At 35.3% G+C, this 27068-nt stretch overlaps 1 protein-coding gene across 2 annotated transcripts in view; it reads right to left on the bottom strand.

The window, feature by feature from the left end:
* LOC132103446 (mannosyl-oligosaccharide 1,2-alpha-mannosidase IA) overlaps positions 1-27068 on the bottom strand; it is a 187603-nt gene that overhangs the window by 55420 nt on the left and 105115 nt on the right. For both annotated transcript variants that reach the window (XM_059508559.1, XM_059508560.1), the window contains exons 4-5: positions 26514-26629; positions 5183-5263 (exon numbers count right to left, since the gene is read on the bottom strand). In XM_059508559.1, the coding sequence (XP_059364542.1) occupies positions 5183-5263; positions 26514-26629 (197 nt within the window). The remainder of the gene's footprint in view (positions 1-5182; positions 5264-26513; positions 26630-27068) is intronic.

Here is a 27068-nt window from a genome sequence, read left to right as displayed (position 1 = left end):
AGCAATGAGTACATTTTCTGTCAATTTTTAACGGCTAGGAAAAACTCATGAGTCAGAGATCTTGTTAGCATCCATTTTTCCTCAGAACAGTCTGAATATGACAGCGCATCACACATGCATCAACACATTAAATTGAGCTCAGTCTGAACACACAACTGTTTTTTTGGGTCGGTTATAACGATCTCCTTCCTTTTTTTTTTTTTTTTTTTTTTTTACAAAAAAGTGATTTTGCAAAATATAATATAAAAAACTAAAGTGAAATAGAAAACAGACTGCACAAAAGTGCATGCATGAAAAATGCATTCTTGCAGGATTTCTAGATTACAGTGGTAGGAGGTTGAAAACAAATACAGGTTGTCATGCGGTTATAACAGCTGGGAAATGTAAATAAAGCAGCGGGAAAGAAAGACGACGCTAAATTGAACAAGTCTTTGTGAATTTAATGACTGTATCAATAATGCAGCACCTGATTCACAGCAGGAGAATGAACTGTGCATGATGTTTATTCAGGTCATCCTTGTGTCCTGAAAGGTTTGATTTGATCTCTGTAGCTCGACTGATAAAACATTTATGTAAAGACGGATCCCGCAGGCTGACAGAGGTGAAGGAATGACAAAGAGTCGATTGCTAATACCCTTCCGTCAGCAGTGATTTGATCTTCCGGCAATTCAAAGACAGGCAATTCCTCAGAGAAATAGGCTGTGGGCTTTTGACGTAACTGCCTTAATGGTTATATGCAGAATATTTCAAGAAACTGCAGGTGCAGATTGGACAGGCTTTAATAATCCAGTCGCTCAAATAAATTGCATAGACAAGGATGGGACAAACCTCTGAGCTTTTGAGCTAAACTCAGAGAGCTAGATCAGGAAAAGATGTAGCTGGTGCCACATTACGGTGCATCATAATCCTCATGGGAAGTTGCTTTGTACCTTTTGTAAGATTCAACAAGTTTTTAACTCAACATCTACAAAAAGGATGAATAAAGAAACTGCATTAGCGGTGTTTTATTCAATTTATGAAGCTGCTTAAAATTGAATTGCTATATATTTTATGTATCGTAGTTGTACAACATCACAGTGTTTAGTACATGCAACTTAGACTTAAAAAAAAAAAAAAAAAAAAAAAAGTTGCAAAAAAATATCCCAAAGAAATTCCTATTTAATTTCATAGTGTTACAAAAATAGCAAGCAATATTAAGTATGCTATTTTAAAGTAGAAAGACTGAAATTATATTTTCTTTAATAATCTTTTTTCGAAATATATAATCTACAATGTTTAAGTGAAAAAAATATTTAACAGTTTTACAATTTATACAGACTTACTATTAATAGTTATAACATTAAACTAAACATGAACTTTAAATAGAAAGACAAACTGTATTTTCATGTAAAATATACTAATGTAGATAGTTTTACTATAGGTGTGATACTTTTTTCATTTAGTTATATTTATTTATTTTTAAATACATTTATTTTTTTATTTATTTGAACTGATTTACCATTAATAAAAACTCGGCATCCATTGTGTCCAACATATTTTCACTTGGAAACTCACAACAAACTTACAACTTCACATGCATTTACAGTAACTCATAAATACAATCTTTTTGATGTGACATGAATGCACCATTAGTTTTTGGAGTATCGGCACAAATTGTGTCCACATGACAACGAATATAAACGATTTGTTTATATTAAAAATAAACAAATATCTTATGCAACAATATTTTATTTTCTGGGAACTTTTATCTTGTTTCAAGGAAGTTAAGTTGTTTTCAGACAAAGATACTCATTAAGAAAATATAATTTTGTACTGGCCACTGACATTAACATGCAAGCACATGTACTGTAAATCATCAGCTCTGTGCACTTGCTAATTATAACAATACAATCTGCTCTACACTTCTAGGTCAGTTACGCATAGATGTGCATCAAGCCAAGGCAACTTATGAACAGTAATGGCATTTTTACTTCATTCGGGTCACATGGCATATCTGCAGGATCTTACAGTATTTTAGCACAAGCGCTTTCACGTACAGAGGTAATGTAATATCCTTCGGTCTCATACTAACTAATGAGGGCAATACAGCTGACTGATGTTCTGTTGATAATTGGAAAAAGAGATTTATCTGTAGCCATGACATGTTGGAACAATTTACAGAGCGGAAAATTACAGCCCAGTCTGGCGCTTTTGAGTAGTTTGCGTAAATTCACTGTTTTTTATAGTCTTATATATGCATGATATATATGATGTGAGCCCTCAAATGAGTCTCGCTTGATGTTGAGTACATGCATATGAAGAAAACATGATTTAGGTCACCTTTACTGAGCAGCTAAATGTGTATAATGAACAATAATGTAGAGACCTTTATATGAAGACTGAATCTTTGGATGAGCATTACACTGATATTTCATTCACACAATTTACATTGCATTTAGAAATTAAGACAAATTATAAAATGCATGTTTTTATTATTAATCATGACAATGTCCGCCAGTAGGGCATTTGCAAAAATTACCTTTAAAATTTAAATTGAATGAAAAATGTATTGATTCATTCATATGAGTCAGATGGATGTCAATAGCTACTGCACCCATTTTTTTTATATAATATAATCATACTTTAAAATAAATAAATAAATAAATAAATAAATAAATAAATAAATAACAATAAAACAAGTTTGTCCAAGATCATGTGAACATTGGTTCTTAAATAAAAAATTGTCATTGTTAAGGGGTAATAATTGAATTAAGGAATTAAGAAACTCAATAGCACTGTATTTTAAACCTTGTTTTGTCCTAGTTTAAATAATAAGAAAATAAGAATATAATTAGAAATTTAAGCAACCTTCCAGTCTTTGCTGGAGAACCAAGTTTTAAGTGTAGGTTAGATGTCAGGAATGGAAATCTAAATGTAAACACAAGCTTAAATGAGCTTGAACAATTAAACTTTAGCTCACAAAAATCAATAACGGCTACTGATCTATTAAAAAAATGCATCATGCAACCTTAAAAAAATAGTCAAGCTTTGGACACGCATCAGTGAATTATAATAACAACAATAATAATAATAAAACATTAATAGAGTGTGTATTTTGTTACAGAAGTCCCAGGCTGACTGAATTTAGAGTTTTAGACATCAACTAATGTCCATGACCGATACGATAGTGACTGTTATTTCCCCTCCTGAGAGAATCTCAACAAGAGCAACTCCTTTCTTTGAACAAATCGAGCTCTGCAGCTGTAAATCCTGCTGTTAGCTGCAGCCAGAGCCCTGTGATGTTTTCCTGAAAGCTCCTACCTCATGCTGTCGGCGCTATTTACGCACGCCTCTCTACCATAGCCGTTTCACAAAAGTGGGTTTTCCAATCACCTACCCTTAACTGCGGGGTGCGTAACCCCCCGGAAACTCAGGGAAGGAGACGGATGAGATAAATCTACATCCAGAACACACATGCGTGATGGGTTCCCAACGTACATGAATGCAGGGATCCATCACTGCAAACTGCTGAGCTCTACTGAGAGATTTATCAGAGACGTGGACAACAAACTCCATCAACAGTAAGAGCCGGAAGCAGAATATCATGCACACATCTGCTCAGATGTGCTAAAGTTATGTCAAGTTACCACAAAATTTAAATAAAAGTAAATGTAAGCCATGAAAAAGAAATAAAATAGATCCCTTCTCAATTAAATTAATCTGAAGGAAACTCAAAGCGACTTGAGTTCAACCGATAATCGGTTTAACCAATACTTTTACAGATATTTTCAATTTATGATTAGATTTATGCAAAGGTGACAAACTCCCTTGACATTTTACATGTATGCATTTAGCAGACACTTTTATCCAAAGCAGAAGGTGAACTTTAAATTTCACTTTATATTACTCTATTTTAAAACATTAGACTTTGTCAATTTATTTTGCCTATTGTTAACATTATTGTTGCTGCTGTAGTTGTTGTTATAAAAATGCTGTGTTTTTATTGTGATATTAATATTTAATTAAACAAAAATTACATACAACCTGTCTGGTCATACTATATGAAATAATCTACTCTGATGTGCTGAAGTAACAATCAATTATATCAATTTACCAAAAAAATAGTGTTAAAATCATAAAAAAACAACTGATAATCATCCTTAGTCAATTTAATTCAGCCTTTGTCTTTACTACAAGTAACAGGAAGAACATTTTTGTGGGAATATGTAAATTCTAGATAAGAGCCTTTTTTAGTACCATATATTTGTATTGTATGTGTGGATTACATTTTTTTTATTATTATTGAGGTCTCAGTTATATAATGTTTGAATAAATCTTCAAATTCTGTCAAATTGGTTCAATTATGACAGCAAACATTTCAGTTATATAGTCATAATAACTATATGATTTGAAAGCTGAAGGAAGCTCAAACCAATAATTGGTTTTACCGATATTTTACCAATATTTTAATATCTCCCTTGACGTTATGCATATACAGTAGCAGATTCTTTTATCCAAAGTGAAATAGCACCAACAAAACCATTTTTATTTTTAAATTTCACATTTATTCATGTTCTTAACATTAGACTGTCTTTTCTAGTAGTTTTGCTGCTGCTTCAGTTGTTTTTAATTTAAGAATTATGTTTTTATTGTTGTGATATGAAGATGAAATTAAACAAAAACAAGTTAAACAGTAAATAAATATATAAATAAATAAATTGGTCATTGAACATACAGATAATCAGCATCGGTATTGGTTCTCAAAATAAATATTGGTCAGTCTATTAAAATTGATGTCATATTTTACAAATGTATTCTTCTTATATGTTCCCATCTATTAAACAATTATATCCATATTGAGCATCTCAATGCTCAATGAAACATCAAGTCGACTCATCTGATGTGTATACTGTATGTAGCATGTGTGTCTACATCTGACACGGATCTATAAACACAGACGGATGGGCTCAGAAAACACTGAGCATCTGTCATCCTCTTTGACTAAATCTGACTGAAAATCAATATCCATTAGGCTGACTCACGACTCTGAGTGTGTCGCCTTTATTTTCAACTCTAATATGATGCCCTCGGCTTTCACGTGATCTCACTGTAATTCTTATGATTAAACACGAACTCCTGTTCCAACTAATTACATTAAACAAGTCAAACTTAAGTGAGAAGAACAGATGAGATTGAATCTTACCTCAGCTCCCGTCAGGTAGTACGCAGAGAGAAGACCGCCAACGTAACGGATGTTCACCTCAAACAGCGATGCCTCTCCATTCTGCAGAAAACAAACAACATTAAGAAACTCATCTTTGTGCATTAGCAATGTTACAAATGAAATTAATTAATGTAGATAACATGCTGTATGGTAATATAGCTGGGTCATGGCTGTTTTTACCTTGTATTAGAGGAGAAAAAACAAACAAACATAAATACATGACATTCTACATCTTAACTTAAAGGGGCCACATTATGAGGAATTAAATTCCCCTTATTTATTTTGAGATAAAGCAGGTAATTCTACTAGAATTAGGACCTAAATGAAAGATTTATGTATTTGAATTGCATTTAAAATGTCCATCCATTGGGATTACACAGTTTTAACAACATAAACGTAGTGTGATGCATATTTGTCAGTCATGCATAAATAAAAAATAAACTTTTTCTAATAAACAAAGTATACACAATAACTAGGTTTGTATATGTATTAGTGGTCAACCGATATTGTTTGTTTGACAGCTGATGCCGATATCTTGGAAAGCAGGGATGGCCGATAGCCAATATAAAGCCGATGTTTTATTTTATTTTAATGAATACGAAATTTAAAGTAAACACTGTAACCAACAGAGCACTCAGCATTTTGGGAAATTTGTGTGCATTGGGAGTCATATTTCTTTAAATAAAGCCACCGTAACCCTCATTTTACATACAGCACATAGAGAAAATGCCATGAATATGACAGTGGGCGAATGCATAAAGCGCAGAGAACAGAGATCATGCTGGATAATAATGCACACTTAAGATCTCACAGCTGGATTCAACTTAGTTTGCAAGGTTTGTGAAATTAAATGTTCATTAATCATTCAAAGAGTTGTTTAAATGATATAAATGCGTATTTGCTTATCGCTACGGCAAACCAACATAGTTTTATAATGTTTACCTTTATATTACTAATAATATAAAAGCAATCATTATAATACTTTCTGTATAAATTTATTCCTTTGTTTTAACCATTCTATCGGATTGTTAGAAGCAGAAAAACCTATCGGTTGATGCCGATATTTGAAAAATGGCCAAATATCGGCCGATATATCGGTCTTGCCAATATATCAGTCGACCACTTATATGTATCATCAGTAAATCCAATTTTTTTCAATCTCAAACATTTTAAATAATGAACAATGCTCATTCCTCAGCTAGACATATTTTAACCATGTTCATACTTTTCAGCTGAATTTTTTCACAATGACCAGATTCTAAGCAATTTCAATAAATGCATTTTACATATATAATTATTTACATAAAATCCAATAAATTGAAATAGTTCATAATGAACTATTGCATTCTTACCTTCTGCATGTTTACATGACTGACAAATATGCATTACAAAAAGATGGAACATTTATATGCAATTTAAACAAAAATCCTAAATATATGGCTACATTTTTGTTAAACTTTCATAAAATTTTAAGGGTCAGAAAGAGTGTAGAAAAATAGTCAAGGACAACTAAACTATTACGGTTTTGGAAAAAAAAACAATAATAATTAAAGCTGCAAGCAGCGATGAACGGGCCCTCGCACCCGGGCTCACCGGCAGCGAGTGGATTTAGTAAATAGGTGAACGGTGAGAAATATGCATTTAAACTCATAAATATAAGTAGAATATATCAATGTTTATTCCATATATGTTCCAATCTTCCTGTTGCCAGCATGTGGCGCTATCATTATAATGGAATTTTGGCCTTCAGATGTGTTCAGGGCTGCACTATTATCGAACATGTGAAGTTTGGGGAAGATCAAACATTTTATGCCTGAGTTACAACAACTTCTCTTGCTGTGGCGAGACATCAAATTTTGTCATTTTTGCCATGGACACGCTCTTTAACAAAAACTCAAGATTGCCACAATTTAACATTACACAGGCCTTTAGATTAGACTGACCACAAAAATACATTAATGTCAAAAAATCTCTAGGAGTAGTTTATCTCAGCGTAAAATATGTCACTTCCTGTTGCCAGCAGGTGGCGCTATGACTATAATTGAATTTGGGCATGTAGATCTGTTAAGGGCAGAAGTCTTATCTAACATTCAAAGTTTGGGGCAGATTGGACATTGTATGTCTGAGTTACAGCAACTTCCTTTTTCATGGCGAAACATCGAAATTTGTCAGGCCGCCATGGACACTCCCTTTAACGAAATCTCAAGATCTTCCCAATTTAACATCGCAAAGGCCTTTAGATTTAACTGACCAAGTTTGATGCTGATCTGAATAAATCTCTAGGAGGAGTTCGTTAAAGTACAACCCCTGAAAATGCCAAAAACAACACCAATTTTGCAGAGAACATTCTAAATAACTGACTTCCTGTTTGGATTCGGATTTCGTACCAAGAGACTTTTTCGTAGATATTGGTGTGTTACATGTGTGTACCGATTTTTGTACATGTACGTGAAACATAGCTTGAGGCGCACTCCATTGAAAGTGTATATGCACTCAGTTGAAAGTGTATAGGTGGCGCTATCGAGCCATTTTGCCACACCCAATGGAATATTGGCCTTCAGATCTGTTCAGGCCAGGACCCTTATCACACATGTGAAGTTTGGCCAAGATCGGACATTTTATGCCTGAGTTATAACATCTTTTATTCCCATGGCGACACATCAAACTTCGTCACGGCGCCATGGACACGCCTTTTAACGAAAACTCAAGATCTTCACAACTAAACATCACACAGGTCTTTAGATTAGACTGACCACAAAAATAACATTGATGTCATAAAATATCTAGGAGTAGTTTGTCGCAGTGTAAAATATTTCACTTCCTGTTGCCAATAAGTGGCGCTAAGACTATAACTGAATATTGGCATGTAGATCTGTTCAGGTCAAAAATCTTATCCACAATGTGAAGTTTGGGGCAGATTGGACATTGTATGTCTGAGTTACAGCAACTTCCTTTTTCATGGCGAAACATCGAAATTTGTCAGGCCACCATGGACACGCCCTTTAACGAAACCTCAAGTCCTTCGCAATTTAACATTGCAAATGGCTTTAGATTACACTGACCAAGTTTGGTGTTCATCTGAATAAATCTCTAGGAGGAGTTTGTTAAGGTACAACCCCTGAAAATGGCAAAAACAACAACAATTTTGCATAGAACATTCTAAATAACCGACTTCCTGTTGGGATTAGGATTTCGTACCAAGAGACTTTTTTGTAGGTATTGGTGTGTTACATGTGTGTACCAATTTTTGCACATGTACGTGAAACATAGCTCGAGGTGCACTCCGTTGAAAGTGTATAGGTGGCGCTATCGAGCCATTTTGCCACACCCGGTGGAATATTGGCCTTCAGATCTGTTCAGGCCAGGACTTTTATCACACATGTGAAGTTTTGGGGAAGATCGAACATTTTATGCCTGAGTTATAACATCTTTTATTCCCATGGCGAGACTTTGAATTTTGTCACGGCGCCATGGACACGCGCCTTAACGAAAACTCAAGATCTTCACAATTTAACATTGCACAGGCCTTTAGATTACACTGACCATAAAAAAGACATTGATGTCAAAAAATTTCTAGGAGTAGTCTGTCGAAGTGTAAAATATGTCACTTCCTGTTGCCTATAGGTGGCGCTATGACTCTAACTGAATATGGGCATGTAAATATGTTCAGGTCAGGAGTCTTATTAAACATGTGAAGTTTTGGGCACATTGGACATTGTATGTCTGAGTTATAGCAACTTCATTTTTCATGGCGAATCATCGAAATTCGCCAGGCCGCCACGGACACGCCCTTTAACGAAAACTCAAAATCTTCGTAATTTAACATCGCAAAGGCCTTTAGATTAGGCATACCAAATTTGGTGTTGATCTGAATAAGTTTCTAGGAGGAGTTCGTTAAAATACAACTCATGGAAATGGCAAAAATGACACAAAATTTGCTCATAATATTAAAAATAACTGACTTCCTGTTGGGTTTAGAATTTTGCTCTAAGAGACTTTTTTGTAGGTATTGGAGAGTTACATGTGTGTACCGATTTTCATACATGTACGTGAAACATAGCTCGAGGCGCACACCGTTGAACATGTATAGGTGGCGCTGTCGAGCCATTTTGCCACACCCACTTCTGAAACCCATATCAGATGTACATTTTCGCCGGTTCTGAGGTGTGTGCAAAGTTTCATGACTTTTTGAGTATGTTTAGGCCCTCAAAAATGTGATTCATCCTGGAGAATAATAATAATAATAATAATAATAATAATAATAATAATAATAATAATAATAATAAACGGAGCAATTCCAAGAGGGTCCTCACACCATCGGTGCTCGGGCCCTAAAAATGCACAACCGCTTTAAAGTGCATTGACATCTCAAAGAGTGATTTCCTGAAACCATGCAGCCGGACTGAGAGGGCAGACCGTTATTAAGCACTTTTAGACAATGTTTCCTGCTGCTGTGAGTCAAAGGAGGCTATTGATTTATGAAGAGCATGTGAATAATAGCAATTGTGCAATATGGACTATTCTCAGCAAGACCACTATGAATTGTTTTTCCTATTGCAAATCAAATCTCAAAATGATTAGATTTAAAGTCACTCGTATCAAAGTGATTTAAGGTACTAGCCTATAAGCTGATAGGCTAAAATTTTTTAAAGGAACAGTTCAACCCCAAAATATGAAACAATATTATTTTATAGACACAAAAGAAAAACTATTAAATTTTTTTTGTCTAATGAAAGTTCGTAAACGCTCTGGTTTTTAACGTAACCTTGGTTCCCTGAGATAAGGGAACAAGTGTTGCATTTAACACGCTTATGGGGAAACTCCTCTTTCTTAGTCTGATACTGAAGCCTGATTTGTTCACGTTCGTGTACATGAACAAATGAACAAATAGTGCTTCAACTCGCCAAAGGGGGAGGAGCCAACTACTATATAAGTCTGCTTAGAGCTCTATTTGTCAAAATCTTTCGACTGTCTGCAGCAATGATATACATTTTAGCTTCATGCTATCACCCTCATGCATGTTTACATAGACTCAAACTTTTAAAAACAGCTTTTTTTTTAAATGCAGTGGCAGCATAATTACGATCACTTGAGTTTGCAAGGAGTTGAGGTGAAGAGAGTCCTTATTGACTTGCAGACACTTACAGAAAGGAAGCAGAACCTCTGGAGTAGATAAGAGAATTATAGCAGAGAACCATAGAGGCTAATCACCTCTTCAATCCATTCAGTGATGCTCTGATCAACAGCACACTTAAATCACACTCACATCAGATATCTAAAGAGGCTTCCAGCTCCATTTGTGTCACTGCAGAATGACAGCAGACATACATCACAGCCAGCTTCAGAGCAACAAAAGAGGGAGGACTATCCAGAAAACACAAGACTGTGAGCCAAATGAAAGTAATCCCAACTCACACAGAGAGTATTTCAGTTGCTGAACAATTCACACCGGCAAAAAAAAGAGCATGCTTGAGGAAAGCACGCTAAGCTCAATGAATTAAGAGAGGCTTTAAAAGGATTATCCTGTAAAATATCAGACAAATCCCAAGCTACAATACTTAAGCAGGTATTTGTGGGCAAATATGTGTGTGTATGCAAGTGTATTTCCATTGAAAAACACAAATACTGAATGGTTCTCACTCTACATTCTGTAATGTAGCAGTATTTAGAAAATAAAAGAGTAATTAAATAATAAAAGAGTTCACCAAAAAATACAAATTTGCTGAAGCAAGCCATTCAAGATGCAGGTGAGTTCGTTTCTTCATCAGATTTGGAGAAATGTAGCATTGCATTACTTTCTCACAAATGGATGCTCTGCAGTGAATGGGTGCCGTCAGAATGAGCTGATAAAAATATCACAATAATCCACACCACTCCAGTCCATCAGTTAACATTATGGACATTAATGATTCAGTGGATTATGGTCTCACATTTTAGCTGAAAGCAAAAGTTAAAATTGGATCTGGATTTGTTTCTTACAAACATGCAGCTTTTAGCTTCTCCAGATGTTAACTGATGGACTGGAGTGCTGTGGATTATTGTGATGTTTTTATCAGACTCTCATTCTGACGGCACCCATTCACTGCAGAGCATCCATTTGTGAACAAGGCATGAAATGCTACATTTCTCCAAATCTGATCCAAATCTATCCATCTTGGATGGCCTGAGGGTGACCACAGTCAGCAAATGTTCTTTCTTTCTGTCCTTTTCTCCACAGCAATAGGCTTTTGTTGGAAAACCTGAGGGAACATAATCCACCAGACTTTTCTTTAACCTGCCCATTGCCATTTGCTTCTGTGCTCCATAATAGCAGGGTGGTTTCAATCAGGTGCGTTGCGTTATTGTAACCGCCGGACCTCTGAGCTGCGGTGTGGTCATGGGTAATGGCTGCACTGTCAAACTAATGGCTCCAAATTAGCATATTAATTCCTGCACTTTTGGCAGCGGTGCACAAGGAAGACTCCTGTAGAGATGCTATCGTTAGTAGCACAAAAATGGAGTTCACTCAGATAACGAATAAAATTACTGTGGCTAAAAATACAACACGCTGAAAGCTCCTACAAAAGCTGAAAGCTTCCCGGTTTGGTTTGGAAGAGAGATAATGCGCTAATATGATTAGCTACGAGAGGATCTGTTGTGTATAGAGAAAGTCTGTTCGCAATGAAACTCGCAGTTGGTACTATTTCTTCAGCACATAACTCATTATTTGATCGAACTGACAAATAATACAAAATATAATTTCTTATTTCCAAGACTGCTTCCTTTTCAATGCATGACTTTGAGGTAGAAATGAATATATAGGTAATATTGACTAATTATGAAAGTTTATTTTGATGTACGGAATATAATCAATACAAAATACAAAAAGTACTATTAAAATAAATAATAGAATTTATTGTTTAATAATATACATGTAAATAAATATTTAATTATGCAAATGTATTCTGATATTTAAAATATATCTTTTCTCTAATTGCACATAGTACTCAAAATGTGGAGGCGGGGACTCGTTTGCATATTCATATCATTATAAATTAAACCAGGAGAGGGTGTAGAGTTACATTCAAGCCATTTTAAAGAATGAGGAAACAATTTTCATAGGAAAAATGTTTAAATATTTCATTTTGAGTATCAAAGATTAATTTAAAGGGCTAAAATTAAAAAAATAAAAGTTCCAAAAGGGTTCATCTGAAGCGATAGCGACGCCGAAGATAATGCATTTTTGGTTCCCCTAAGAACCATTTTATTTTCTTTGTTTGAAGATCATTTTGAATATTTTAAAGAACCATTTTCCACAAAAAAAAAAAAAAAACTCGACTTTATTTAAAAAAAAAACATGGTTGTTCATGCAATCGGTTTACAGTAAGTGTAGCAGGAACAGCATGAGTGATCATCAATGCATGTATCAAACTCAATACTGCTATTTTTTTTATAATATCCCTGTAGCACTGGGAACATCATGCACACTCTTTCATGTCACTGGAAATACCAGTTCACTTTAAATGAATGAGCGTCTTCATTCATGTGGGTTCAACATCTTCAGTGGCTCCAGCATTAGAAGATCTGGCCACAGACAGCATGAGTGATTCTCTCATTTGGGCTTTCTTTGGAGGCTGATTCCCATCACTTTCAGGTCACCTTCACTTTAAGGAGCTCATTCCTCACTGACAGCCTGGAGATCTTCAGAGACTCTCATTTATTTAGATAGAGTTGGAACACAGATGGATCCATTATGTTGAGGGTATCAAGAGGCTACTTTGAGAAGAACATTTCAACTTGTTGAGTGTGTAGTGCTTTTAAAGTGAAACCGTCCAAACTAAATCAAACACTGCAGAGGTGTGAAGTAGAATAATGCACTTGAAGTCTGAAATAATTCTTACAACACACACACGAGCGCTTATACATAATAATAATAACAATAAACTTTATTTTCTATAGCGCCTTTAAATGCAGATCTCAAAGCGATGAACAAAAACAAATAATACACTATATAAAATAATACAAAGCAAAAAATGAAAAGAAATACAAATCAAAACAACAACAAATAAAACAATTTTAAAAACAAATAATACAAATGTTTAATTAAAAGCTACCCTAAAATGAGTTTTAAGGCGAGATTTAAAAATGCTAAGAGTTTTAGCTTGCCTTATCTCAATAGGTAAAGAATTCCACAGTTTATATATATAAAATTCTAATCTAGTCTTAAAATAAATTATAATATTACATTTATGATATAATACTAATATATATATATATATATATATATATATATATATATATATATATGTACAGTACAGACCAAAAGTTTGGAGACATTACAATTTTTAATGTTTTTGAAAGAAGTTTCTTCTGCTCATCAAGCCTGCATTTATTTGATCAAAAATACAGAAAAAACAGTAATATTGTGAAATATTATTACAACTTAAAATAATTGTTTTTAAATTTATTATACTTTAAATTATCTTTTATTTCTGTGATGCAAAGCTGAATTTTTAGGATCATTATCACATGATCCTTTAGAAATCATTCTAATATGATGATTCATTATCAAAGTTGGAAACAGTTCTGCTGCTTAATATTTTTTCAGAACATGTGATACTTTTTTAGGATACTTTGATGAATAAAAAGTAAAAAAAAAAGCTATGTTTTTAAAATATAAATATTTTGTAATAATAATATTCACTACTGGTCAGTAATTTGGAGTCAGTAATTTTGTTTTTCTTTCTTTTTTAAAATAAAATCAATACTTTTATTCAGCAAGGATGTGTTAAATTGATAAAAAGTGATAGTAAAGAAAATATTCAAATTTTTTTTTTTAATAAATGCAGTTGTTTTTAACCTTTTATTGATCAAATATATGAGACAGCAGAACTGTTTCCAACACTCATAATAATCAGAATATTAGAATGATTTCTAGATGATCATGTGATGTTACATGTGACACCGAAGCTGGAGGAATGATGCTGAAAATTCAGCTTTGCATCACAGGAATAAATTTTTTTTTTAAGTATATTCAAATAGAAAACTATTATTTTAAGTTGTAATAATATTTCACAATTTTACAGTTTTTTCTGTATTTTTGATCAAATAAATGCAGGCTTGATGAGCAGAAGAAACTTCTTTCAAAAACATTAAAAATAGTAATGTTTCCAAACTTTTGGTCTGAACTGTATATATATATATATATATATATATATATATATATATATATATATATATATATTAATAGATTAATACAGATAATATATTATAGTATTTATTAAGTATTTGTTTAATTAATTTATTTTTCTATACAAATAAACATTTTCAAAACAATGGTCGCTCTGGTTCCTGAACAATACAATGTGAGGAACAATAAATCTCGTCTGGACAGTCTTCTGGATATGTTTCAAGCCCATACACTTAATGCTTCCTGGCAAATTAAAAGACAAGGTTGATAATTAAAACAGACCTACCAGAGTAATTAGACCCAATTACAGCCGATCATCCTCCTTGCCAATCTCTCTCTCTCTCTCTCTCTCTCTCTACATTACATTCAACCATCAATACAACAGCGAGTGCAAGAGAAAATCATTACTAGCAGTGACTCTAGGCTTCCCGCTGCAGTCGTTCAGCCCTTAGAGTCTGATATTTCTGAGTGTGCCCTACTTCCACTTTCAATAGAAAACACATGTCAACAGGAGAAATGGTGCAGGACTTGGTTTTTATTTTACCAGAGCACAGCAGAGACCGAGCGCTTGTTCAGCAGCCTCACTTTCATTCGTTTCCTTCACAGAAACCCGCTCTGAATCCAATCACATCACAAACTACGACCGAAAACAAAAATACATGTAAAAATTAGGAAATAAGAGCAACATACAAGATTTTTTTTTTTTTTTTTGAGGGAATGAACTACAATCCAATTAAGGACTGAGAATAAAAAAAATGAATGAAAAACTATTTTAAAAAGTACTATTGATGGATGGATGGAACGAAAGAATGATGGATGGATGAATGGAATGATATAATGATGGATGGATGGATGGAACAAAAGAATGATGGATGGATGAATGGAATGATATAATGACGGATGGATGGATGGAACGAAAGAATGATGGATGGATGAATGGAATGATATAATGATGGATGGATGGATGGAACGAAAGAATGATGGATGGATGGAACGAAAGAATGATGGATGGATGGATGAATGGAATGATATAATGATGGATGGATGAATGGAATGATATAATGATGGATGGATGAATGGATGGAACGAAAGAATGATGGATGGATGAATGGAATGATATAATGATGGATGGATGTAACGAAAGAATGATGGATGGATGGATGGATGGAATGAAAGAATGATGGATGGATGGATGGAATGATATAATGATGGATGGATGGAACGAAAGAATGATGGATGGATGGATGGAATGAAAGAATGATGGATGGATGGATGGATGGAACGAAAGAATGATGGATGGATGAATGGAATGATATAATGATGGATGGATGGATGGAACGAAAGAATGATGGATGGATGAATGGAATGATATAATGATGGATGGATGGATGGAACGAAAGAATGATGGATGGATGGATGGAACGAAAGAATGATGATGGATGAATGGAATGATATAATGATGGATGGATGGATGGAACGAAAGAATGATGGATGGATGGATGGATGGAACGAAAGAATGATGAATGGAACGATATAATGATGGATGGATGGATGGAACGAAAGAATGATGGATGGATGAATGGAATGATATAATGACGGATGGATGGATGGAACAAAAGAATGATGGATGGATGAATGAATGGAATGATACAAAGATGGATGGACGGATAGATAGAAAATTAATTAATTAATTTTGTGTAAATAATATATGCAACGTGATCTCATGATTAGTATTTTTACCACACTCAAACATACAATATTTACGTATTGACAGCATCTAATATTTAAATTATTTATGTATGAGCCTAAAAGACAATGTCATATGTACAAATCCTTATATGAATATGAAAATCGTGGCATTAATATTTCGATTTTAATGTGTTCAGTTTTGAAAACAAAAATTGTCATTGGAGTCCAACATATTTCTGTCTATTACTATGAAATTGTTATGTTTATGTATCAAAAAAATGGTCAAAGTGCAAATAATAATGTTTACAGTTTAGATATTGTCAGTACATCAGTATTGTCCATTTTAGCGTCTTTCCAAAAGTTGTACCTAGTAAATGTTAGATACTAGGCTGATATATCCTATATATTTGACGGGACTCAACTCTGAATATACGTCTGCTAGATGAGTCATCAATAGTTCTGGTGGGTTTTCCTCAGAGAGATGCTCAAATGTGTTTCCTGTGCAATCAGTCGTTCAGATCCACACAAGCACAAACTCTCTCAACTTTCATGATTTACACTTTTCCCCTCTCCTCTTCTCTAATATCGATTTTTCCCTCACCTTGCAGTCAAGCTTCGAGGTGGACGCAGGCGTGATGATTTTGTATATTTATATCTTTTAGTTTCAGGTCACCTTCATCAATCATGTATTCCCTTTATTAAAAGAAATTATTCCCAGCCAGCAGAACCACCTTTCTGACTATGGCATGAATTATTAATACATTGATACCGGAAAGGCTCAAGTCTGGTGAGAAATGTGCATTAAAACCATAAAAACACAGAATATCTGAGAATGAAGAGACACATCTGACCTTGAGAAATGCTCATGTCTGATATTTAATCTGAATGAACACTTTTTGGTTATTATCAGGGACCTTAAAATATATGTTTATATATATATGTATATATATATATATAAACAAAAATTCATATGTATTTAAATTTGTTGTCCTGCCACACATACATGTATTGACGTTTGCATAGACACTGAAACATAACAAATTTACGTATATTCAAAAGCATTGAACACTTAAATTATTTAAATATGAGCAACTTTAAGACATACAAGTGAACAAATCCTTAACAAATATTATAGTTAGATTTTAGTGTATTCAGTTACACCATTTTTTTTATTTTATTTTTACGTTTTTGCAATCAGTTTTTCTAAGTGCACTTTTCTGTCTGTCTGTCTGTCATGTTTTATTATTCTGTTATTTTTATTTTTTATGATTATGGTTAGATTTAAAAGTAAGAGTTGTATTAGTGACTCAAAATATGTTTGTATTGCTATTATGTTTCCTAAAATTGTCATTGAAGGCCTACATATCTTTCTGTCCATTAGTTTTTATAAATTATTTCTACATATTCTTTATTATTCTTGATTTTACATCAAGCTTTGTTTTTTAAGTCGCACTTTTAGTATTTTATGATAAATTCATAATTATTTGGGATAAGCAAATATTTAACGATTCTTTAGCTGTAATTTAATTTAATTTAATTTATGCATTTAGCAGACGCTTTTATTTTTTTTACCAATTGAGCTACAGGAGCACAGGAGCTGTAGATACATAATCATGTATTAGATGTTGTCAGTACATCTACAGTATATTGTACATCAAAATCCAGCAACATATATATTTTTTGTTTTGTAAACAGTGTTTGATCCGTGCAGATTTCTCTCCTGATTCAGACCAATCAGACCACTTTTTCAATGGAGAAAGCGTCATTATGGATTATTAACTCATATTTTAGCTAGATTTAACAGTGTCTGAATTATGTGGATTGTTTTTATCAGCTGTTTGGACTCTCATTCTGACGGTACCCATTCACTGCAGTGCATCCATTGATGCTTCATCCACATCTGATGAAGAAACAAACTCATCTACATCTTGGATGGTCTGAGGCTGAGTATATTGTTGTCTGAACTATTCCTTTCAGTGTAAATGGAGCCTACAGTATGATGCATCTGATGTCATTTGCTACAAAATCTCCAGCGCATCGACGTGTAATGATGAATTAATTAAATTCACAAGCAACAAACCAGCGATAGCCACATTCCATAGTCTGTTCACACTTCAGCCGTCGAGAGGATTCTGCTGCCGCGACAGACAACCGAGGATCAGATTCAACTTCATCAAGATCAAATTGAAATTCATTAAACTGCAATCTGGAAGACTAACTGAACTATAAAGAAAAAAACTGAAGTCTGAAAGGTGAGGAGAGATTTTGAACACACATTTATTTGTCGCAGGGGCCTGACGCCTACGGTGTGATTTACTCATGGCTCTGTCATCAGAGTATTGTTTGGTTGTTAAACTTTAGTGTTGTAAAACTGATACAAGCTGCAAAGGTTTGCTGGAGGCTGCTTTAGGGCTTCACTTCAGAACTGCCTTTAAACTCTGAGTTAATAAACACTTATTCAAATCTGACTTGGTGGAGAACCTTCTGATTCACTGCTCAATATCAACCCTTAGTTGAAGTCACTGACTGCTTTTTTGGGGGGATTAATCTCACATATTCTGTCAATACCTTCTAATTTCAAACATGCTACAGTACAGTCGTTGTTTAAAAAAACAAAAAAAAAACAAGAATACACACTTAGATGAGCACAACTTGAACAACTATAGACCCATCTCTAAACTGTCTTTCATCTCCAAAGTTCTGGAAAAAGTTGTTTACCAACAGATATCCTCATACCTGAGAGACAAATTTCAGACTGGTTTCGGGGAGCTACGTAGTACTGAATCAGCTTTGTTGAAGGTTTTAAATGGCATCTTACTCACTCTGGATGCAGGTTGTGGCTGTATATTCATTTTGCTTGATTTGAGTGCAGCATTTGACGCTGTAGACCATAATATTATTTTACACAGACTAGAACATGTAGCTGGGCTTCGAGGCTCTGTGCTGGAGTGGTTTGCCTCTTATCTCAAAGGTAAAACCTTTTCCTGTAAAAAAAGGGAATTGTTTTCCTTCCCATGCCCAAATACATCACGGTGTACCCCAGGGCTCCATCCTGGGTCTTCTTTTGTTTGCATTATGTATGCTTCTACTTGGTCATTTTATATTAGAAACACAATTTATCTTACCACTTTTATGCCGATGACACACAGCTCTACTTTCCTGTTAAAAATAATAATGGTCCTTTGTCTGGCCTGTTTGACTGCCTGTGTGATTAAAAATGTTGGATGGACACGAACTTCCTACAGTTCAACAATGACAAACTGAAATTGTTATCTTCGCCTCACCAGATAGGACCTCTGACATAGTTAATCATTTTGGTTCTTTATCTTCAAATGTTCATGACTGTGTAAAAAATCTTGGTGTCATTTTTTATTCTAATTTGAGTTTCGATAAGCAGATTAGTGCTAATGTTAATTACTTTCAGTAATTTAATTACTTTAAGTAATTTCTTTCAGCTAAGATCTATTGCCAAAATCAAGATGATGCTCTCTAAGAAAGATCTTGAAACTGTTATTCATGCTTTTATTTCCTCAAAGTTGGCTTATTGCAACTCTTTATATACTTCTGTGTTTAAATCTTCATGAAAAACTTCTGTATTCTTTATGTTTTGAATTGATGGTGTTTATATTTTTTACATGATTTCAAGGTTTTGATCAACTGTGTTAATTCTTTTTTAGTATTGTTTAATTTTTGTTTTAATATCACTGTACAGCACTTGGGTTGTAACTTCGTTGTTTTGAAATGTGCTCTATAAATTAATAAACTTAACTAAACTAAACAACATATTCTGTCAAGAATCATGTCTAGGCCACATTACACCTGGAATTATTTACAAATTATATTTTTTTAACAAAAATTAAACCTACTTTTAACCTACTTTTAATTACAGTAATTTCATTATTATCATGAAAATTAGGAGGTAAAATATGAAATAAAAATCATTTCACAGTCAGTGGCATTTTATCATCATTGCGATGCTATTATAGTTTGGATTTTTATTTATTTATTTTTATATTTACTGTTTTCATTAATATTCATTATTTCGTTTTTAATGTCTATGTAGTTTTTAATAAATGTATTATATAATTTTTAACAATTTATTAATTAGATTTTCTTTGCATTATGATAATGATAATGGGGGGGGGTTAAATTGCATCAGTCATGTGTCATTGCATCACTGTGGTAAAATTGTAATTTTTATTAATATTTGTGTTTTCATTTTAATGGAGTAATTTTCATTTGTTGGGCTTTTGTCATTTTTACTTGTTTTTAATCATTATTTCAGTTTTAAATTTTTTTTGGGACATAGTTAAGTACTTTGTTAAACTAAATTAAAATGAGAAATAAAATAAGTATTTTTTTATATATTTAAAATAATTATTTTCGTTTCAGTTTCAGGAGTTTCAGTATTATTTTTAGTTTTTTTAAGGTGCAGTTCACTAAAATAACATTAAATAAAATAATAATAATAAAAAGCTATTATTGTTATTCTTCATTCTGTTGCAAATGGATGTAATGAATGAATTAAAAAAGGAAGGCAGTGGCATTTAGACTGAGGGAACGTGTTAAGAAATCAATATCAGTCTCCGATTTCCCAATTGGTGCACGTTTATTATCACCAACCATTTACTCTACCGAACCAAAACTGTGACCACAGATTCATGAGAAATCAGAACACACACTCTCTCTCAGTTAGCTTTGTAAACTGCATGGAGATCTGCACTGGCTCCAGATGCATGAACTGTATTGAGGACAACCCCATCAGTTTCTCTCTCTCTCTCTCCATGAGATGACGCCCAGGAGAGACTCTCAGTGAGGAAGTCTCTATTCAAGAGCTCAAAGAGCATGCTAATTATCCGCCCTCTTATTTTGACTCTTGAAAGTATGCGTATCTTCCCGTGAAATATCATTTGCGCTCTATGGTTTGATAAGCAATAATGTCAAATGCTCATTCAGAATCAAATCTCTGAAAATGTCAACCGTGTCCATGCAGAAACGCACTTGACGCCTGTCATCTGCTCCTGGAGTGAATGAACTCCAGGTCTAAGAAGCGTGGCGTATTCAAGACTAATTGGCCCTTCACTAAGCTCCGCCCACTCAGTTACTGTCAATCATTCAGATAAGCTGTACAGGACATCTCATAGGAGCCAGCTGGAGATTTTTAGTGGCTTTCACTACAAAAACAGTGAATTTAGAGAGTTACATGATTAAGAAACCGTGAGAATGTGAATTCGAATAAAAATGAACATTTGAAAGTTATCGTAAATGACAGTGTTGATATTTTTAACTAATACTAAAACAATTAAAAAATTATTTTCGGTAACTGAAATGACGCTGAAATAAAATGTCAATATAAGATGAAAAAACTAAAAAAAAGTTAAAAATGAAATTAGAAATGTGACAAACTGAAATATTGTAAGTCTTACAAGTTGAAGTAAAAATAATGTTTGTTTACCTTATTAAATTAAGATTATTATTATTTATAATATAGTTTGCATTTTGGAAAGGCGGGGTATAGAGGAGCAACAATAATATACATTATGTGGAAAATAATTAAAACCTTAAAACCTCAAACCGCATAAACACATTACATTACACCAAATACACAACATAATGTTATTTTTGGAGCATATGACTCCTTTAAACTCTGTATAACCAAGAAAAAAAGGTTTTAATACATAAATAAAGAAACTGTACATTTCTAATGTTTCAAGGGCATCAGAAAAGCATGTTGCTAACTTAATGGGAGCATTAGAAAAACACCAGCACAGATTTTTCTGAGCCTGCTCAGGTGTTAAGCGAAGTGTTGAGTCACCTTGAAAAAAAGTGCCAGTCATGTTAACGAGCTGAAGATGCAGAGCCAACCGCTCCAAACTTTAATCAAATCTGTCATCGGGCGACATCAGAGTCGCCGACAAGCCAGCGCGTTTCTGAAAGACTGAATAGGGCAATCAAATCAGAGACGGTAATAAGAAAATGCTTCTTGGAGAGCAGAAATTCTCTCCAATTACCCTTTGTGTTGAGATTGTGATTGGCTGATTTGAAGCGAGCGGCGGTGAAGAATATAACTAATCAGATTACCATCCCGCGGTATCAACATTGACATTAGGATTCTGCTCTGTTTGTGTTCGGCTCGAAACCCTAAAAAGTCATTCCTCTGAATAAATTTCTACTCCAACCTCAAGATAAACGCTCTCGACAGCGTCCTGCCCGCTCGGCCTCACGCTAAAGCTAGGATTAACCTGCAATTGAGTCATTCTGCTCACGGACGCCAGCTATTCAGAAGACAAATCTCACTGTCGTTCTACAAGATCCGGGCTGCATCACATTTGACTGGCTGGATCTGGAAAGTCATTCGTTCTTTCTCTCGTCTGACCCGATCGCAACCCTCAATCTTGCTATCCCCGTCGCGCAGATCCATCAGGCATCTGACTACACGCTTAGACTGCAGACTGAGTTCCACACACACATACTGTACATATTTATGTATTTGTGTGTCTGATTGGTATCGGCGGAGGAGTGAGTGAAGAAACAGATGAAGTGCTGAGGTGTGGATTTCAGCTCTCTCGTAATTCTGGGATTCTCTGGGAGTGAAAGGTGAAGTACCAAAATAAATTTATGTTTTTAGTATTTTTCTACATTATTAACATCATATAACACCAGTTCAACAAATAAGAAATCTGTAAACTGCGTTTGAGACAAAGTTTGGAAAGGTTGAAAGTTTGAAAATTTCCTGCACTATGATGAACGAACAAACGAACAATTAATTTACACAATATTACATATATATTTACTAAATATGTTGAATAAAATTTTAGGTTGTTCAGATATTCTCTGCTCAGAAATATGAAAATATAATTCAATTCAATTCAAGTTTATTTGTATAGCGCTTTTTACAATACAAATCGTTACAAAGCATAAATAAAAGAATAATAAAACAAATAAACAATATTTATAGAATATATATTTAAATTATATTTAAAGTAATTAGTACGTTTTTTCGAATTAAAATACTAAACACTAAACATATGTACTAAATATTATTCAATAATATCTTAACAACATCTTAATTTGTTAAAATATTTTCTTCTGTAATGAATAAATTAATCATCAAAATTAACTCAATATTCTGTCAAAATTCACTCAACATACTAAATAAATTATATCTGAACCATATTTGAAGTAATTAGTTGAATCTTTTTCAGATAGACAAAAAATAAATAAATTCAGACAATAATTATCAAAATTTACTAAACACAATAAATAATATTTGAATAAAATCGTAAGCAATTAGTCAAAGATTTTCCTCTGTAATAAATAAATGACCAAATAGACAAACAAATAAATTCACACAATATTCTGTCTAAATTCACTAAACAGACTAAATAATATCGATGTAGATAGACAAATAAATAAATAAATACGAAAAATATTGTCAACATTTATCAAATACATTAAGTAATATTTGAATAAAATCGTAACTAAAATTAAAATGTTTTCCTTTGTAAAAATAGATAAAATCTAATAAATAAATGTTCACAAGATTCTGTCAGAATTCACTAAAAAACTTCTACATCTACTGCCGTGTTTCATTAAACTGTGAGCTGACACTAGGAGGCGCTAGCACTTGTTCAGTTGGTCAGATGGTAATGGTTTCGGCCCAGTGCTCATCGAGTGATTGGCCCGGCTGATATATCGCTCCGCTTTTGATTTGTTGACTAGAAGTCTCTAACTCGCTGATGCAGACGCATCGGCTGCCATCTTCTGCTGCGATTAGAGACTCTCTGGGGTGGTTTCCCAGTCGTAGAGCATGACGGCCGCGCACTGAAGTGCTCTGCTCTCCATCAGTGAGCAAACTGTTAGCTAAAGAGTGAAGACTGCAGCAGGAGATTGACTGAAAGCCATGGACGTGACAGATGACACTGGCTTTCTCCATGACCAAGTGTGCAGAGTAAATTACACTGTGTCTTCATGACAAACTCACCATTGAACACCTCAGACGCTTCCCTGCTACGCCACAGGACTCTGAGCTCATTATACGATGGAGAGAACGAGAGAGAGACAGAGAAAGACAGAGACATTGTTGCTGATCCTGCAGGATGTTCATCACAGTCCTGCCATTCAGATCTAATTACTGCACAACTCTCTCTCTCTCTCTCTCTCTCTCTCTCTCTCTCTCTTTGTGTCTCTCTCTCTGTCTCTCTGTCCCTCTCTCTCTCTCTCTCTCTGTCCCTCTCTCTCTCTCTCTCTCTCTGTCCCTCTCTCTCTCTCTCTCCCTCTGTCCCTCTCTCTCTGTCTCTGTCCCTCTCGCTCTCTCTCTCGCTCTGTCCCTCTCTCTCTGTCCCTCTCTCTCTCTCTCTCTCTCTGTCTCTCTGTCCCTCTCGCTCTCTCTCTCTCTCTGTCCCTCTCTCTCTCTGTCTCTCTCTCTCTGTCCCTCTCTCTCTCTGTCTCTCTCTCCCTCTCTCCCTCTCTCTCTCTCTCTGTCACTCTCTCTCTCTCTCTCTCTGTCCCTCTTCCTCTCTGTTCCTCTTTCTCTCTCTCCCTCTGTCCCTCTCTCTCTCTCTCTCTCTCTCTCCCTCTGTCCCTCTCTCTCTCTCTCTCTCTCTCGCTCTCTCTCTCGCTCTGTCCCTCTTCCTCTCTGTTCCTCTTTCTCTCTCTCCCTCTCTCCCTCTCTCTCTGTCCCTCTTCCTCTCTGTTCCTCTTTCTCTCTCTCCCTCTGTCCCTCTCTCTCTCTCTCTCTCTCTCTCTCTCTGTCCCTCTCTCTCTCTCTCTCTCTCTGTCTCTCTGTCCCTCTCGCTCTCTCTCTCTCTCTCTGTCCCTCTCTCTCTCTGTCTCTCTCTCTCTGTCCCTCTCTCTCTCTGTCTCTCTCTCCCTCTCTCCCTCTCTCTCTCTCTCTGTCACTCTCTCTCTCTCTCTCTCTGTCCCTCTTCCTCTCTGTTCCTCTTTCTCTCTCTCCCTCTGTCCCTCTCTCTCTCTCTCTCTCTCTCTCCCTCTGTCCCTCTCTCTCTCTCTCTCTCTCTCGCTCTCTCTCTCGCTCTGTCCCTCTTCCTCTCTGTTCCTCTTTCTCTCTCTCCCTCTCTCCCTCTCTCTCTGTCCCTCTTCCTCTCTGTTCCTCTTTCTCTCTCTCCCTCTGTCCCTCTCTCTCTGTCCCTCTTCCTCTCTCTCTCCCTCTGTCCCTCTCTCTCTGTCTCTCTGTCCCTCTGTCCCTCTCGCTCTCTCTCTCGCTCTGTCCCTCTTCCTCTCTGTTCCTCTTTCTCTCTCTCCCTCTCTCCCTCTGTCCCTCTCTCTCTCTCTCTCTCTGTCCCTCTTCCTCTCTGTTCCTCTTTCTCTCTCTCCCTCTCTCCCTCTGTCCCTCTCTCTCTCTCTCTTTCTCCCTCTCTCTCTCTGTCACTCTCTCTCTCTCTCTCTCTCTCTCTCTGTCCCTCTTTCTCTCTGTCTCTCTCTGTCCCTCTCTCTCTCTCTCTCCCTCTGTCACTCTCTCTCTCTCTCTCTCTCTCTCTCTGTCCCTCTTTCTCTCTGTCTCTCTCTGTCCCTCTCTCTCCCTCTCTCCCTCTGTCCCTCTCTCTCTCTCTCTCTCTGTCCCTCTTCCTCTCTGTTCCTCTTTCCCTCTCTCCCTCTGTCCCTCTCTCTCTCTCTCTTTCTCCCTCTCTCTCTCTGTCACTCTCTCTCTCTCTCTCTCTGTCCCTCTTTCTCTCTGTCTCTCTCTGTCCCTCTCTCTCTCTCTCTCTCCCTCTGTCTCTCTCTCTCTCTCTCTAGTTCAACAGAACTAAGACTAAACTGACATTGGGTCAATAATAGAATGGATATGAAATTAATTAATTAAATATCTATATTGTATTTGTTTGACGTCTTTCTTTAGGGGCTGTGGTAGAAGAACACTTACTTTCATAGACACTCAGAAAGACCAATCAGAAGGCATCGTTCACATGCATCACTGACACCGCTTTCAAAACACCACTGGGGCCTTAAATGAACTGCCAAAAAAGCTTCAGGAAAGATCTGAGCAAGTTTGCTGACTTGCATCAGAATGCAATAAGAGCATTCTCTTATTGAGAACTCAGCTCAAACACGCCAATGACGGATTCAACAAGCCATTTTACACTGTCAAAAATCTCAATATCAATAATCTCAACATCCTATTCAGAACACCCAAGCTTTACATTGCAATTCTTAATTAGCTCTTAGAACTGCCCATCAGTGAGTAACGCTCTCTTTACATTCCTCAACTCACATCACAGTCAACACAAAGCCACAACGGAGGCCTTTCATCCACTCACGAATGTTTAAACTGGACCAAAACGGTCTCAATTCCCAGGACTGGACATTGGTAAAAGAAACAACTGATTCCAGCGCAGCTCCGGATCAATAGAAGGCTTTTCCAGAAGGGCTTCAGACAGCATTAAATTCAGAGCTGCTAATCCACGGAGAAACAAGCCAGCCATGTTTGCTCACCGAGTTCAGGTCCAGGTCGTTTTGGATCCATTCCTTCGCTTCTTCATACTCCTCCATCAGACCCATGATGTACAGCGTGTCCAGAGAATCCACGATTGAAGCGCCTCTGAGACCGCCTGCAAACACAATACATCAACTCACTGAGACGACACACATCTTTACACTTGAAGAAATACACTAGTTTCACATAGCAGATTTTACACTGAAGTCCCAACAAAGAACTACTGTAATTGTGTATCAAACAAAAGCAAACACAAATATCCTTACAGTTAGACCATCTTGTAAAGTGCAACTATATACTAAATGATTAACATGAAAATCAGGATGGAGAGATCTGCATAATCAAGAGCAAATTACCAACTAAACACTGCAACTTTTTTATCTCACAATACTGAATTTTTCATGAGTGATATAAATGCATAATTGTCAGTATTGCATGATATAAACTTGCAATTCTAAGAATTATTTTTTTTAACATAATTGCTAAGAAAAAAAAGTCAGAACTGCAAGTTTATATCATGCAATTCTAAGCAAATGGTAGGTATTACAATAGAG

The sequence above is a fragment of the Carassius carassius genome, chromosome 24, assembly GCF_963082965.1.
Source record: "Carassius carassius chromosome 24, fCarCar2.1, whole genome shotgun sequence".
NCBI classification, from domain to species: domain Eukaryota; kingdom Metazoa; phylum Chordata; class Actinopteri; order Cypriniformes; family Cyprinidae; genus Carassius; species Carassius carassius.
Note: the sequence above shows the minus strand (reverse complement) of the source record. Positions and strands in the feature narration are given on the sequence as shown.